The sequence below is a fragment of the Musca autumnalis genome, unplaced genomic scaffold, assembly GCF_047663935.1.
Source record: "Musca autumnalis isolate F117 unplaced genomic scaffold, ASM4766393v1 scaffold_1, whole genome shotgun sequence".
Classification (NCBI taxonomy): Eukaryota; Metazoa; Arthropoda; class Insecta; order Diptera; family Muscidae; genus Musca; species Musca autumnalis.
The window spans coordinates 192,082,201-192,096,396 of NW_027411644.1; the positions used below are offsets into that span (position 1 = coordinate 192,082,201).

Consider the following 14,196-nt stretch of genomic DNA (forward strand, 5'->3'; position numbering starts at 1 on the left):
ATTTAAGTCGCATTTCTAGACCGAATTAGCTATAATTTGATATTTGGGCTCTTAGTGACCAAAAAACTTATATTCGAAAAAATTATGAACATAGGTACATGTTTTGGTATAGCCCCATATAACGGTACCTCCTGATTTTCGGTATTTTGAGATTTTTACCTACAAGTTTTAACCGGATTATCTGTAACTTGAACATTTTACATTTGAAATTCTTAGTGGTCACCACACCTTGTCAAGAAAGGTCGATGTATTGATAAAGCTCCCATATAAAAGTACCTCCCGATTTTCAGTAATTTGATTATTTTAACTACAATATTAAACCGAACTAGCAGTAATTTGACATTTGAAGTTCTTAGTGGTCACACCACCTCTCCATAAAAATTGTCAATATAGGTCCATGTTCGGATATACATAGCTCCCATATAACGGTACCTCCCAATTTTCAGTTATTGGCAATTTTAGCTAAAATTTTTAACCGAACTAACTGTAATTTGATATTTGAAGGTTGTAGTGGTCACCACACATCTGCATCAACAATATTCAACATAGCCCCAATATAACGATACTTCCCGATTTTCGCTACTTTGAGGATTTTAATTAAAATGTTTAACCGAACGTAGGTCCATGTTTTGGTATAGCCCCGAAACAAACCTCCCGATTTTCCGTATCTTAGCTTTATTTTTTGGACGAACTTTCTGTAATTTGAAATTTAAAAGCCAACAAAAATTGTTCATTTAAATTCATATTTTCGTATAGCCCACATACCTCCGAACTAGCTGTTAATGACATTTGAAGTTCCCACGTTATGTACCGATTTTCGGTATTTTGAGGATTCTAGCTACAATTTTTAACCGACATTAAAGGTTCCCATCAAAAACTGTCAACATAGGTCCATGTTTTATTATAATCCCTATATAACGGTACCTCCCAATTTTTAGCCCACCAAAAATTGTCAACATACATAGTTAGATATAGGCACCATAAAAAGGGCCTACCGAATCAAACATTTTATGTACATTATCTGACATTTTAACGTACCCACTTAAAGTTGGGGACAGGAATGAAAACTAATTATTCCATTTTAGTTCAGAATATTTTATGGTGGAGGGTATGAAAAGATCGGCCCGGCCGAACTTAACGCTTTTTTCTTGATTTTGTTTTTTAGTTTTGAACGGTTTAGTATCTATGGAGCGGAAACCGAAGATAAACATCGGATTTGTTTTGGTATTTTGGCCATTAAGAGCCGTTTTTACAGAGTTTATATTTTCTAGAAAGTTGTTTATTGAGATCTTAGTTGGTTGTTTGCTTCCATTTTGATCGGTTTGATATCTGCAGATTAAAATCCGAGAAAAAATTATTATAGAAATTTGACCTTGACGATTTTGACCTTGAAGATGAGGTTGAATGGATTTTATGAATTCGCGACTATTATTCTCTAGAACGAGAGCTAAAACTTTTCTTCCACGAGTGAACCCAAATTCTTAGTGGTTTAGAAGATATTTGCCTGATCAAATGATCCCTCGGGTCTTTGGGGGCCCATAACCGCGAAAGGTGAAGTGATAGGAAAACACGCCGGGACACGTGTCTTCTTGTTTTTGGTCTTCTCTGACGCTGTGGTATCAGAATGTGGTTAATAAACCATGACTCGAAAATGACACACAGTGTTATTATATGTATGTTTGTAAGTTCGATTTTCTGCTTAATCTGGCTCTGGGTCTATCTGCAGCTGTAGAAATGTGGCTGTTTGATGGGTTGTAGCCACAAAGTTTTGAGTAGGTTTGACAGGGCAGTAGAAAAGGTTCAGTGTGTCGTGAGGACCAGTGCCGCATGCTGAGCATATGTTTTGCACGGTGTAATTGATCCTTGCAAAACTACTCTGATTTGTCGTGGCAACTGACACTCCTCAGCTGCGATAGATGGGGATGAGGAAAGTTCTCTTGGCGGCATTCTGGTAGCTTTGAATATTGTTCCATTGCGTTGCTCTTATATTCGCGAACCACACTTGTGCCTCATAGCTTACCACAGACCGACCTATCGCGTTGCATGTGGTCAACACGTATGCTTTATCTGCACCCTAAGTGTTGCCGGGTAGAGAATTGAGGATCTTGTTCCTACATCTCAGCTTGTCGCAGATAGCCGTGGAATGCGCGGACGTCGTGAACATGCTGTCGAATCCTGGGGTAGTTGGCGGCCGGAATTCTACTACCAAGTGCAGTCCATGTACTGAACAGAGCGGCCATAGATTTAGTGGCGCATATTTGCATATTCTTCGCTTTGAAAAAGGTGGTATAGGAGTTCAGCCTATCACAAATGACATCAGCGAAGGTACCCGGCGCACAGTGGTCGAAACCACTGATCTAGCGGCGCGAAATTAATAATCTGGAAACGAGTGAAGATATCTTTCTGAAATTTTGCACAAACTCAATCTGTGTCTGTGGGTAATTATGGACTAAATATGAACAACATAGGCAAATATTTTGGTATAGCCCCCATATAACGGTACCTCCTGATATTCGATATTTTGCGGATTTAAGCCACCTTTTCCTTCCAAATTAGTTGTAATTTGGTACATAGGGTTCCTAGTGATCACTAAACCTTTCCACCAAAAATTATGGACATAGGTCCACGTTTGGGTAAAGGCCCCTTTTAAGGTACCTACCGACTTTCAGTAGTTTGGGGATTTAAAGCTACATTTTCCGACCAAATTAGGTTTAATTTGGTATTTGGGGTTCCCAGTGGACACAAAAATTCTCTACCAAAAATTGCGAACATAGGTCTACATTTTGATATAGCCCCCATATAACCGTACCGACAGATTTTGGGTATTTTGAGGATTTAAGCTATTTTTCAAGACCATTTATCAGCAAGATTTGCAGCTATTTGCAGCTAAAGTTGTTATTCGGAATCTAGGGAGTCCAATTTAATTATTAAAAAAATAACTGGACCGAACCTCGGTGGACCTTTGTAGTTACGCTCCATCCAACAAAAGTATATTGCACTAAAAACATACAAAAAAATAATAATTTTTGAAAATTTATTGCTTTATAACTATGTAACTTCAGGCCCCAAACATTTTATTTTAATTTAACTTAAACCCTCCCCTATAAATAAAAAATAAACTTTGTTTAGTTTTATTACGAATTTATTTAACAATTAAACAAATATGAGATCAGGTTTTTAGCAACAATTTTATTAAAATCTGATCCGTCAAAATTTCTTGCACTTGACACTGAATAACTGAGTGAATATTTACAACAAAAAAGTAAAAACAAAATCTTACATTTCGCAATTTTATACTTTGAATTTTTGACTTTCGCGCCGCTAGATCAATGATTTCGTCCTCTGTGCGGAGCCAAGATTGTACAATCAGCTGCATATGTTACGATCATATTGCCGTCTGGAGTGGGTGAAATACAAGAGAGGTAGTAGTTAAGCAATTCCGAAGATATCACCCCACCCCGGGGAACTCCCTGTTTCACCCTGCGCGGCTTAGACTTTTTGTTCCTGAATTACAGTGCTTGACAGTATCAAAAGCTTTCGATAAGTCGATCGCCACCATCACTGTTCCATCGCGCCTTTTTTGGTTCAGTCCTCGACTAATATGTGTGGAGATTGCGTGCAGCGCTTATGTCGCAATGTGCTGCTTACAGAACCCATGCCGATGATAGGCAACTGGGTAGATGCCTCAATAGCTACGGGCGACAAAAGCGAAATCGGTCTGTATGATTCACCTTTGTTGGCATCCTAGCCTGGCGTCAGTAGAGGGACAACCCTGCCTATTTCCAGACTTCGGGAACGATGCTGCTAGCTGGCGACAGGTTGAAAACTTTAATGAGATACTCGACTCCCGGCTCATCCGGCTGTTTCAGCATTACCATGGAGATTCCATCAGGGCCCAACGCTTTGGATAATTTAGTTCTGCTGATGACATTTGCTACATCATCCATTGTAAATTGTTGCGGTTCATCCTCGGCAGGAAGAGATCTGATGCGACATATTACTCTTCTTTTCGCCTTGTCACCCTAGGGGTGCTCTACACACTGTCGATTGAAATAACTTAACGTCGCCAAACGTGACTTAGGCCGTAATCGTGGTCAAAGTTCACATTTTTAAACTTTTTTTAGGTTTTTAGGATTTTGCTTGGAAACGGCAAGTCCTATCGAAATGGGAATAAAAAAACATTGTAGAAAATTTTCACTGCAACAACATTTATTTTAGTCCCATTTTCATAGGACTTGTTTTTCCAAGCAAAATCGTGAAAACATAAACATAAAATCGTAAACCCAAACCTTACATAAAATTTCTCGCCAATCAGACCACCATTGCGACCTACAGAACCGCTATAAAATTGGATAAAAATTTTGTGTTTTGGTCCATTATACCCCCAAAATATTTCACGATAATCGCCAAAAACAACAGGAGTCGATTCTGGCCTGAACCCGACCTCCATACAACATTTCGTAAAGATTGGTCCATAATTGCGGTCTGTAGTTTGATTACAAATTTTAATGGACGGACATACATCTCAAAATCGCTTTATGTCGTCGAGATTTAAATATTGGTGTACCACATGGAGGTCTACGAATTTCGCGGTGCTAAATTTTTCGATTTTGAAATGGTTTAGCAATAATAATATTCGAATCCCACTTGACAGATTAGGTTCCCAGTCCACAATGGTCCCAAATCCAAATTTTCTGGCCAAAACTATTTCAAGGTCCATTTAGTATTGAAGTTAATTATTATTTATAATAAATGTGTACAAACAGCAATTCTTACGTTTTATCGACCAAAATGACCAAAAACTGTCAAAATTTGTTGAACAGGGTGTCCCGTTATGTGGGGTCAAAACCAAAACATTGACCTATGTTAATAATTTTTGGTACGAAGGATTCATATCTTCCAAGAGGTCAAAATACCAAATTTCAGCCGAATCGGTCATAAAGTGTCGCCAAAATCCAAAAAATATCTAAAATCGGACGGTATTTTTATGTGGGGGCAATGACAAAAAATGGACCTATTTTCAAAAAAATTATACATACTTGTTTTCTACACTCTGAAACCCTTAAATATGAATTTTAAGGAAAATCGGTTGATAGATGTAGGTTTTACCGTTCTATTTCAATTGGATACTACGTACAATCACAACAGGTATTTACAAAAAATTCTCCGATCTTAAAATAGAAAAATCCACTTTATTTTAACTGTGGCAAATTTGAGCAAGAATTTATTTCTCAATTTATTAGTTCAGTCCCCCAGCTATCTTCCGAAATCAATTTGGAGGTGGACAAACTTGGACATTTTTTTAAAAGTTTAAGAATATTTAAAAAGTATTTGTAAAACATAATTTTTAATATATATAAAAACATTGATTTTATTACGCTAATTTTACAAATTTCATCGTTCTTTTTGTAAATGTTATGAAAGTATTCATTAACAGCTTCCCGATTCATAATAACTTTGGTCTCACTTCTGTATATTTATGCAGCGACGCAATACAACAAAAATTGTATATTTTACAGCACAAAGTCTGTTTTATTTTTACATAAAAAAGTGTCAACTTTGGTACTGCGCCAATCAACGAATACTAACGTTATTTACAAAAACTAATTATTTTCAGATCACTTGATGTGTTTTTTATTATTCTGTGCAAAAAAAAAATTAAAAATTTCGAAACTTCACAAATAGGGTTTTGGCCAAAAATGTCCTGATTGAAACCTATGTGCAGTGATAACAAAACATATCCACCAAAACAACATAGGTTCATGTTTTTATATGGCCGCCATATGACGGTACCTTCAGATTTTAAGTGTTTTGAGGAGTTTAGCTACATTTGTTGATCAAAGTACCTATAACATGACTTATCCATCAAAATTGTGGGCACGAAAGAAAACTAATTATTTCATTATAGTTCAGAATAGTTTATAGTGGAGGGCCGAACTTAACGATTTGTTACTTGTGTTACATGATATGGTTTATATATACTGCATTCCATGTAGAGCTGGTACAGATCATATATACTCCACTGGACACCGGTCTACCACATTGACTTTTTCGTCGCCTGAGGTGATATATCTTCAGCTCAAATGGGCAGATTAATATGGAATATGGAAGAAAATAATATCAACGCCATGGAATGGATGGAATGTTGAAAAGACACATCTTAACAGTAACATCTGCAAGGGAACAGAATCCCCTATAACTTTTGGGTGCAGCATCCAATTTTGTGAACGCGAACATATTTGAAACCACAATTTCTTTCTTAACCTAAGTATCACAAATCGCGGATGTGCTCGGAAAAAAATTAATTTTTTCAATGGTATTGAAAAGGAAATTTGAAATTTACCATATATACAGTTTACCCATGCTGAAGTAAAGGCAGAAATAAGTCGGCTGAAAAGTAATAACGTTACAGGAGCCCATTGTTTTATCAACCAAGTTGTTCAATAAACTGGGATATTTATCTTCATAATGTTGACTTTTTTCGGAACGTCAATATTTTGCTAATACATTTCATTTGAATTAAACCGCAACATTGTTGAACATATGAGGAGGAGGTACCCGATGGAATGAACCGACATAGTCCATTCTTGAAGTGGACCTTATTGTTTGAGTAATTCCTTTGGACAGTTATTGTGCCAATCAGCCCGAACGTACTGTCCGATATAGATGTAATTTTGGAAGAATTTTATGATGTTGCGAAGTTTTAGCAAAATCGGATATTCAATCCATACATTCAATAAATATACAAACGCACTTTCCTTAGTCTGGGTTATTTAGGGGATGAAAGATACCAGGCAGTGGCCTGACCGGCTTTAACATGGCAAAGCTCAGGACTTATCTTGATCTCTCTTTCTATTCGAGTGAATACCGATGTCCACGTGGTGTCACCTGGGGAGTAACACCCGTGCCTGGCGTTCACTCATAGAATGCAAAAGCTTGGTTTGGTCGTTGGGCTGGAAGTCCATCCCTGCAACAAGCAACATATTATAAAAAACGTCTTTAAAGGGCCATGATATGCGAATCTGCACATGAAATGATCGCACTCTTTATAGAGAAGGTGCAGTTTACGCAAAGCCGTCAAAACAACACCATAAGGTGATGTACTGTATTATAGCTTCCACACAAATTCAGTCTCCATAGTGAAACATCTGACAATGGAATGAGGCTGATAGACTTCGCAGCTGCAAAAACATGGTAGTTCGCAGTACCAGATTTTAGCATCTCAATATTCATAAGGGCACCTGACTGTCTTCAGATTAAAGAACAAAAATTAAGTTGACCACGTTGTGATAGATGGAAGACATTCATCGAGCGCGTTGGATCTAAAATCTTTCCGAGATGCAAACATAGACTCGGACCACCACCTTGTTGCGGCAAAGGTACGTACCAACAAGTAAGTTGGACATCGGTAAGCTGCAATCACTGGTTCAAAAGCATTTAAAGCACTCCTCGTCCCCATAACATATCACCACAGTGACAAAGTATTGCCCACTAAATGCAAACAGCCGCAAAATCCATACTTGGATAGCAGAGACCTCCACCAAGAAACCCTGGGTATGACCAAGAATGTCGTGTTGCTACCAACGTGAAAATGGGACATATAAGCAGGGGTTCTGGGTTAAAAAATCGCTATATTCCACATACGTACCATAGTTCTGTATTTTTATCTCAAAACAGCTGAAATCACTGCTAAAACAGTGGTTTTTGTACGTCAAAAATCACAACAAGTAGCGGGAAAACCACCATAGGGCTATTTTACAATCAGTAGCAACGCGTAACGTACGAGAGAGGTATCGGAAAGGAGAGAGGAGAAATGTCTTTTCCACAGGGAAAAATAGAGAAATGGAAAAGAAAGAGAGAGTATGAAAAAATCGAAAAGTACAGTAGCCAGAATGAAGTCCGAAAATTCTACCAGAGAGTGAATCATTAAATTGATGGATTTAGTACAGGCACATCCTCCTGAAGGGACCAATAAGTGTATTTGGTAACTGATACTGATAGTATGCTCAGGATATGGAAAGAGCAAGCCGGCTTAGGAATACACTGTGCGCCTTAACTAAATTTAAATGAAAGGTGCTTACACCTGGAAAGTTTTTTGCGGTTTCTGAAACTACAATGTTCATAGATGAGAAAAATAAAAAAACGAAAAAACCGCCGGAGGGATTTTCAAATAAATCGCTGTCAAAGACCTATAGAAATTGGATTAAAGAAAATGTTGTAGCAGTGAAAATTCTCTACAAGATTGATCTCAATTGTATTTTCGTAGGTTTTACCATTTTTGAAATATAGAAGTTCAAATCGGGACAATGTACTGACTGTATGGCCCCTTATAAAATAGTGTCATGCAGGATGCACCTTAACTAACTTTGAATGAAAACCGCTTACACCAGGGAAGTTTTCGCGGATTCTGAAACAGCAGTGTTCTAAAAACAAGAAAAAATCGCTGGAGGGTTTTTTTAAATAAATCTCGGTCAAACTTCACATTTTTAGGTTTATTTTAGGTTTTCGCAATTTTGCTTGGAAACCGCAAGTCCTATCGAGAGGGGCTAGAGAAAATTTTGTAGTTGTGAAAATTCTCCAGAGGATTCACCGTTATGATTTGTTTCTAGGGTTTTCCATTTTTGAGATATAGAAGTTCAGGTCACATTTTAGGTTATTTTTGTTAGGTTTTCACGATATTTTTGTCGATTATGGAGCAGCCTCCGACAGCCCTATCGAGAGGGGCTAAAGAAAATTTTGTAGTTGTGAAAATTCTCCAGAGGATTGACCGTTACGATTGGTTCCTAGGGTTTACCATTTTTGAGATATAGAAGTTCAGGTCACATTTTAGGTTTTTTTTGTTAAGTTTTCACGATATTTTTGTCGATTATGGAGCAGCCTCCGATGGCCCTTACGTTCCAAATTATTACACGCCATGTCTGAATTTGGTATCTCCTCAAAGCTCATTCGACTTTGCAAGACGTCTCTAACTGGTACGCGGTCCTCAGTTAAAATAGGAAAAGACCTCTTCGAACAGTTCAGTACCAAAAGAGTTTTCCGACAAGGAGACAGCCTTTCGTGTGATCTCTTCCACATCCTGCTGGAAAAGATTATACGAGATGCTAACTTTATAAGAAATGGCACAATATGCAACAATAGTCACGTGTCACTTGTTTATGCGGACGATATTGACATCATGGGTAGACCAGTAAAAGAAGTTACTGATACCTTTAAGCAGGTTGGAGGACAGTAAACGGCGAAAAGACCAAGCTGATGGTACCGACGCGAAATGCGTCCATAGAACTATGTCCAACTGTGGAAGTTGGTTTATATATTTTTGAGGTAGTTAAAAACATTGTCTACCTCCGCACTGCCATAAATACAAAAACAACATCAGTTGTGAAATAAGAAGAATAGTACTGGCTTTAGATGCTACAGTAAGCAGTTTTAAAACAATGCTGTATCTCGTTAAAAAAATAAGAGCATACAAAACACTGATACTACCCGTGCTAATGTATAATTCCAAAGCCTGGATACTTGCGCCAGCGGATACGGTAGTGCTTGGTGTATTTGAGAGAAAAATTCTTCGAAAGATCCGCTGGCCAATATGCGTTAACGGTGAATATCGACGTTGTACGAACCACGAATGGAATGGATATATTTTCTGAGTTTGGCTTATAGGTCTATATAAAATCGTGATAGATAGAAGAAATCTATTCTTCGGTCGGGCTTGGATCGGGCCACCAAGGTATGTAAGTCCCCCTACGCTTATTATCCTATATAACATTACCCCCGATTTAAATGATTTAAACACATTTTCAATTCAATTGATTGTAATTTCCTTCCAACAAATTCTGAACTATATATTAAGAAAGAATCTGTTCCTAGAAACCAACGTTAGGCGACATTTATGTAACGATACTGCTAGATTTGATATATTTATGTATATGTCTCCATATAACCTGCGAAATAATTTCCCATGAGACCCTCAGAAGTGTGTCGTTATGCATGTTCGATTAAGTCGTCAATAGTGTTTTTTTTTTCTCAAATGTTTCTTATATCTCATTTTTTTATGTTTAACCTACAAACATGTTTTCATTCGCTTCATGACTTACCTCTTTTGCCGGCATGAAAGCTGTCAAATGGTGATATACGTTCGATTTGCGCCACCAATTTTGAGCGTGGCAAAATCAAACGGTCTGCATTGATGCGATCCACAGCTTGGCGAAATGCCAGTTCCTGATTGTCATCGGAAGGATGGAATAAACCACCTTAAAATAAAAACAAAAAAGGAAACAATAAACAACAAATTTAAAAGTATGCACAACACAAACAAACAATAAGAACATTTTACAATTATCAAAATGTAAACAAAACAAAAGAGAGTCCAAACATAAAGTAAAGCACCGCCAAGAACACTCGAAGCAAATGGGATGAAAAGGATGAACTACAAAACACCATCTCGCACGTTTTCATTTGGAAATACGATTTGTTTACAACGCTCCTTTGTTGTTATCCTTATTTTCGCCCTCGTATGGGCTTTTAGTACTTCAAAAACGTAAACAAAGCTACATCATTCACATAACACACATCAACTCTCACGCACGCACACATACAAATGTTTGGTGTAGTATCAACACTTCATTACTGCAACTACCACCGCCACCACCACCACCAACAATCATTCAAGAGAGTAGATAAACTGAAAATTCTTTAAGCAGATACATCCTAACGTTATGGATGGACTGTGAGGAAATGTCACCGAATTTTTTCCTTACCAATTTTTATTACATCCGGTAAAGCGTTAGAATAGGAAATCGAACCGATAAAAATCACGCCCGTTATAGTAATTAACGATTTCACTGTAATACCGAACATTTTCACAACTTTTTGATGAATATTTCGATGGGATTTGCGTTAGAAATTTATTAGATTTTTTTTTCTGCAGAAGATATAAAAATCTTCGGCTGCTGTTGGTTGTGCCTTTATAATATTTGCATATTTCCGTAGTTTATATTTGAGAATGTTGCGATACCTCCGAAAGCTGTTGATGTACTAAAGCTGAGCGGCACTGAGTGCCTGCTAATATCAATGCTGGCATTTGTTATTATTCCTCAGCATCGTTTATAAACATTTTTGCAAATATTTGACAGATGGAGAGGCCTGCGCATTAGGGATGCTGTTGCTTCACACAAAAACAAGCTTTAACGACTTTTTGGTTTCAGGATTTACTTAGGAGAAATGGGTGCGTGTCTTAAGTAAAATAAAATTTAAATTACTAATGAATGGAATTTTTACGATTCATTTAAACATGCACAATTTAAATGTCGCATATTTTTTCTTATCGCTAAATAGTATATTTCAAACCAAAAACAATTAAGCACAAATTAAATAGAGAGCGTTTTGTCTATCAATCTTATCAGTTTCTACAAATAATAAATAATACATTTCTGCTATATATTTTGTTACTTAGCACATTACATGATCCTGCACCTGCACCTGTGCCTTCTACATCGCAGAGAAGAACATTTTTTTTCAAATGCTATAATAAAATCTAAATAAAATAAATTGAAGCCACCTAATAGTCTATCCAGAAAAATAGAACATTGGTGGCGTTTTTATTGTGATTTTTCAAAATAGTCTGGCTTAATCCCATTGTTGTTGTTTTAATATTTAAAACAACTAATTTGTTAGTGGAGAAGGTTTGGCATTGTTCGCCAAGGGTTAAGGCAGGGAAGACTAGTTTCGATCGTCATTAGTTCCCTTATTTCTTGTTTGTGGATATTCACCACCGAAGTTATTTTTCAATAACTTCTTCAACAAAAAACTTTTTATACCCAAACATCAATCGTCAGCTCGAAGTATAAAGGTGAACAAAGAAAAAACTTCAATGACAAAATTTTCTTTGGCAACCTCACACAACCCCGACGAAAGTGTTTGCAAAACAAAACAAACCTTCTTCCACTGTTATGTGTCGTTAATTTTCAACGAATGCACATAACAAAATGCTGTTGGTAGTTTATACCAACCATACACAAACCGTGCCAGTGTTTCTCAAATGGAACATTGGTGGCGTTTTTTTGGGGTTTTTTTCATTGAAGTTTTTTTCTTGGTTCACCTTTATACTTCGAGCTGACGATGGATTACGAAGCTTTATCTTAAAAATTGCAAGTTGTATCTTCATTTCAACAGACGGGCGGACGGACAGACGGACATGGTTAAATCGACATAAAATTTTATGTTGATCAAGAATATATACTTTATAGGGTCTACAACGAATATTTCGATGTGTTACATATAGAAGGAATAATTTAATATAGGAGGTAATAATATAGGGGGTATTATGTTGCAGGGTATAACAATACTCTGACCTCACTGAAAGTCTATTGAAATAAAGCATTGACAAACAAATATCAGAAAAAGGAATTAACAAAATGATAAATCATCGATGATGTCTTAGCCCTGAACTTTTGGGTCTGGCATTCTTTGACCCGACAGTACACTGTGTTTTGTACTGTCGAGCTAAATGGCGTCAAAAATCTTAACAAAGCAAGCAGAAGAGTATGTGAATTTCTCCAGAATTATTCGACCCAAACTAACAAAAAAGCAACTGTCAAAATTCCTAGAGAAAGCTCTACCAGGCCTACATTAACACCGAATTTCTGGAAAAAAGATCCTACAATTTGGGCGCAGAACATCAACTACCAGGAGGGGCAAAGAATTTTAGACAACTTGAAAGTTGTGAACGACGTGACAGAGAGATGAGTCAAGCTCATCACAGATTTCAACCAATTAATTACAAAGTACGAGTAACAAAAACAATACGTTCTCCAAGTACTCAGCAGCATGCCGTCAGCTGTACCTAGATGGATCCAAAAACATATTTTGTCAGTTCCTTGAACATTTTTAAATAAGAATAAAATATAATAATAATAAGAATAAAATATATAACTTGACTTTTCAAACACGGAATTGTTTTAATTCTAACTTTCACAATAGACTCCATTTTCGCCCTAAAGAGTACCTAGTCACGTTTCTCCGGACATTGGCTTTATTATCTCGAATTCAATAATACCTACATATATATGTACGTATTTTGTTATCGAAAACAACATTTTAAGAACAGAATGGCTTTTAATTTGATGAATAATAGGGTAAATAGCTTAAGCCATTCCTGAGATATGGGCCTCCGAAACGCCAAAAATTTACATTTTCAGAACATCGAAACCCAAGTGCCACGTGTTAACATATTTAGATTGTGCTTTAACATTGGCAATCATAAAATCTAACGCAACTAAAAACAAGTAAAAAAGTATCAGTCGGCTTTGCCGACAGAGATATACCCTCAGCCTGTGCAAATTGAAACACTTTTTTCAAAAAAACTTATGTATTTAGGGGGTTTCAAAATTTTGGTCGTATGAACCGACAAAAATGTTGATTAGGATTAAAGTTCAAAAATGTTGCGGAAAAGGTACTTAAAGGAATGGACCGACATAGACCATGGGGGTGCCATAGGGGGTTTTTACACCCTTCGGGCTGTTTTCTCAAGAAGTATGGACTTGCCCCTGAAACAACTTTTACCATCGTAATTGAGGCAGCGAATGTAAGTTGCTTCAACAAAAATCAAAGTGATTCAATAGCAGGTCTTAAAGTGAACTTATCCAAAATTTTGTGTGGGATGTACGGGATGGAGTGGACAAATATAGTCTATATTCGAACCTGATCTATATCTGTGTAAAGTATGGACCAAATCGGTCACTCCCATCAAGAGTTATCGTGCGCACAATTTTTCCGAATATTTTTGAACATTTGTGGGGTAGGTACCTGAAGAAGTGGACCGATATGGCTTATCTACGAACTTAAACTATGTTTGGAAACAATATTACGAAGGCCAAATTTTGGCCCGAATCTTCATTTCCGTTCGAGAATTATCTTGCGCTTCCACCCATAAACATGGTGTCATAGGGTTTGTTTTTCAACTTTCAGGCTATTTTTTCAGGAAGTATGGACTTGCCCCTGAGGAAACTTGTACCTTGTACCTAGGGGACAGTGAATACAAGATGTTACAACAAAAACCAAGGCGATTCGAGAGCAGGTCCTAAACTGAACTTTTCCGAAATTTTGTGTGGGAGGTACTCGAAGGAGTTTACCGATTGAGTCCATATCGGAACCTCATCTAAGTCTGGTAGAAATTTCATATTGTGCAAAGTATGGATC

General features: G+C 37.0%; 1 protein-coding gene across 1 annotated transcript in view; it reads right to left on the bottom strand.

Moving 5' to 3' along the window:
- The window catches only part of KaiR1D (Kainate-type ionotropic glutamate receptor subunit 1D), a 58,170-nt gene extending 47,110 nt beyond the window's left edge, over positions 1-11,060 (bottom strand). Inside the window, exons 1-2 of the mRNA XM_073959334.1 lie at positions 10,758-11,060; positions 10,095-10,250 (exon numbers count right to left, since the gene is read on the bottom strand). Of these exons, the coding sequence (XP_073815435.1) occupies positions 10,095-10,250; positions 10,758-10,857 (256 nt within the window). The 5' untranslated portion in view covers positions 10,858-11,060. The remainder of the gene's footprint in view (positions 1-10,094; positions 10,251-10,757) is intronic.
- Between the last annotated feature and the right edge of the window lie 3,136 nt (positions 11,061-14,196).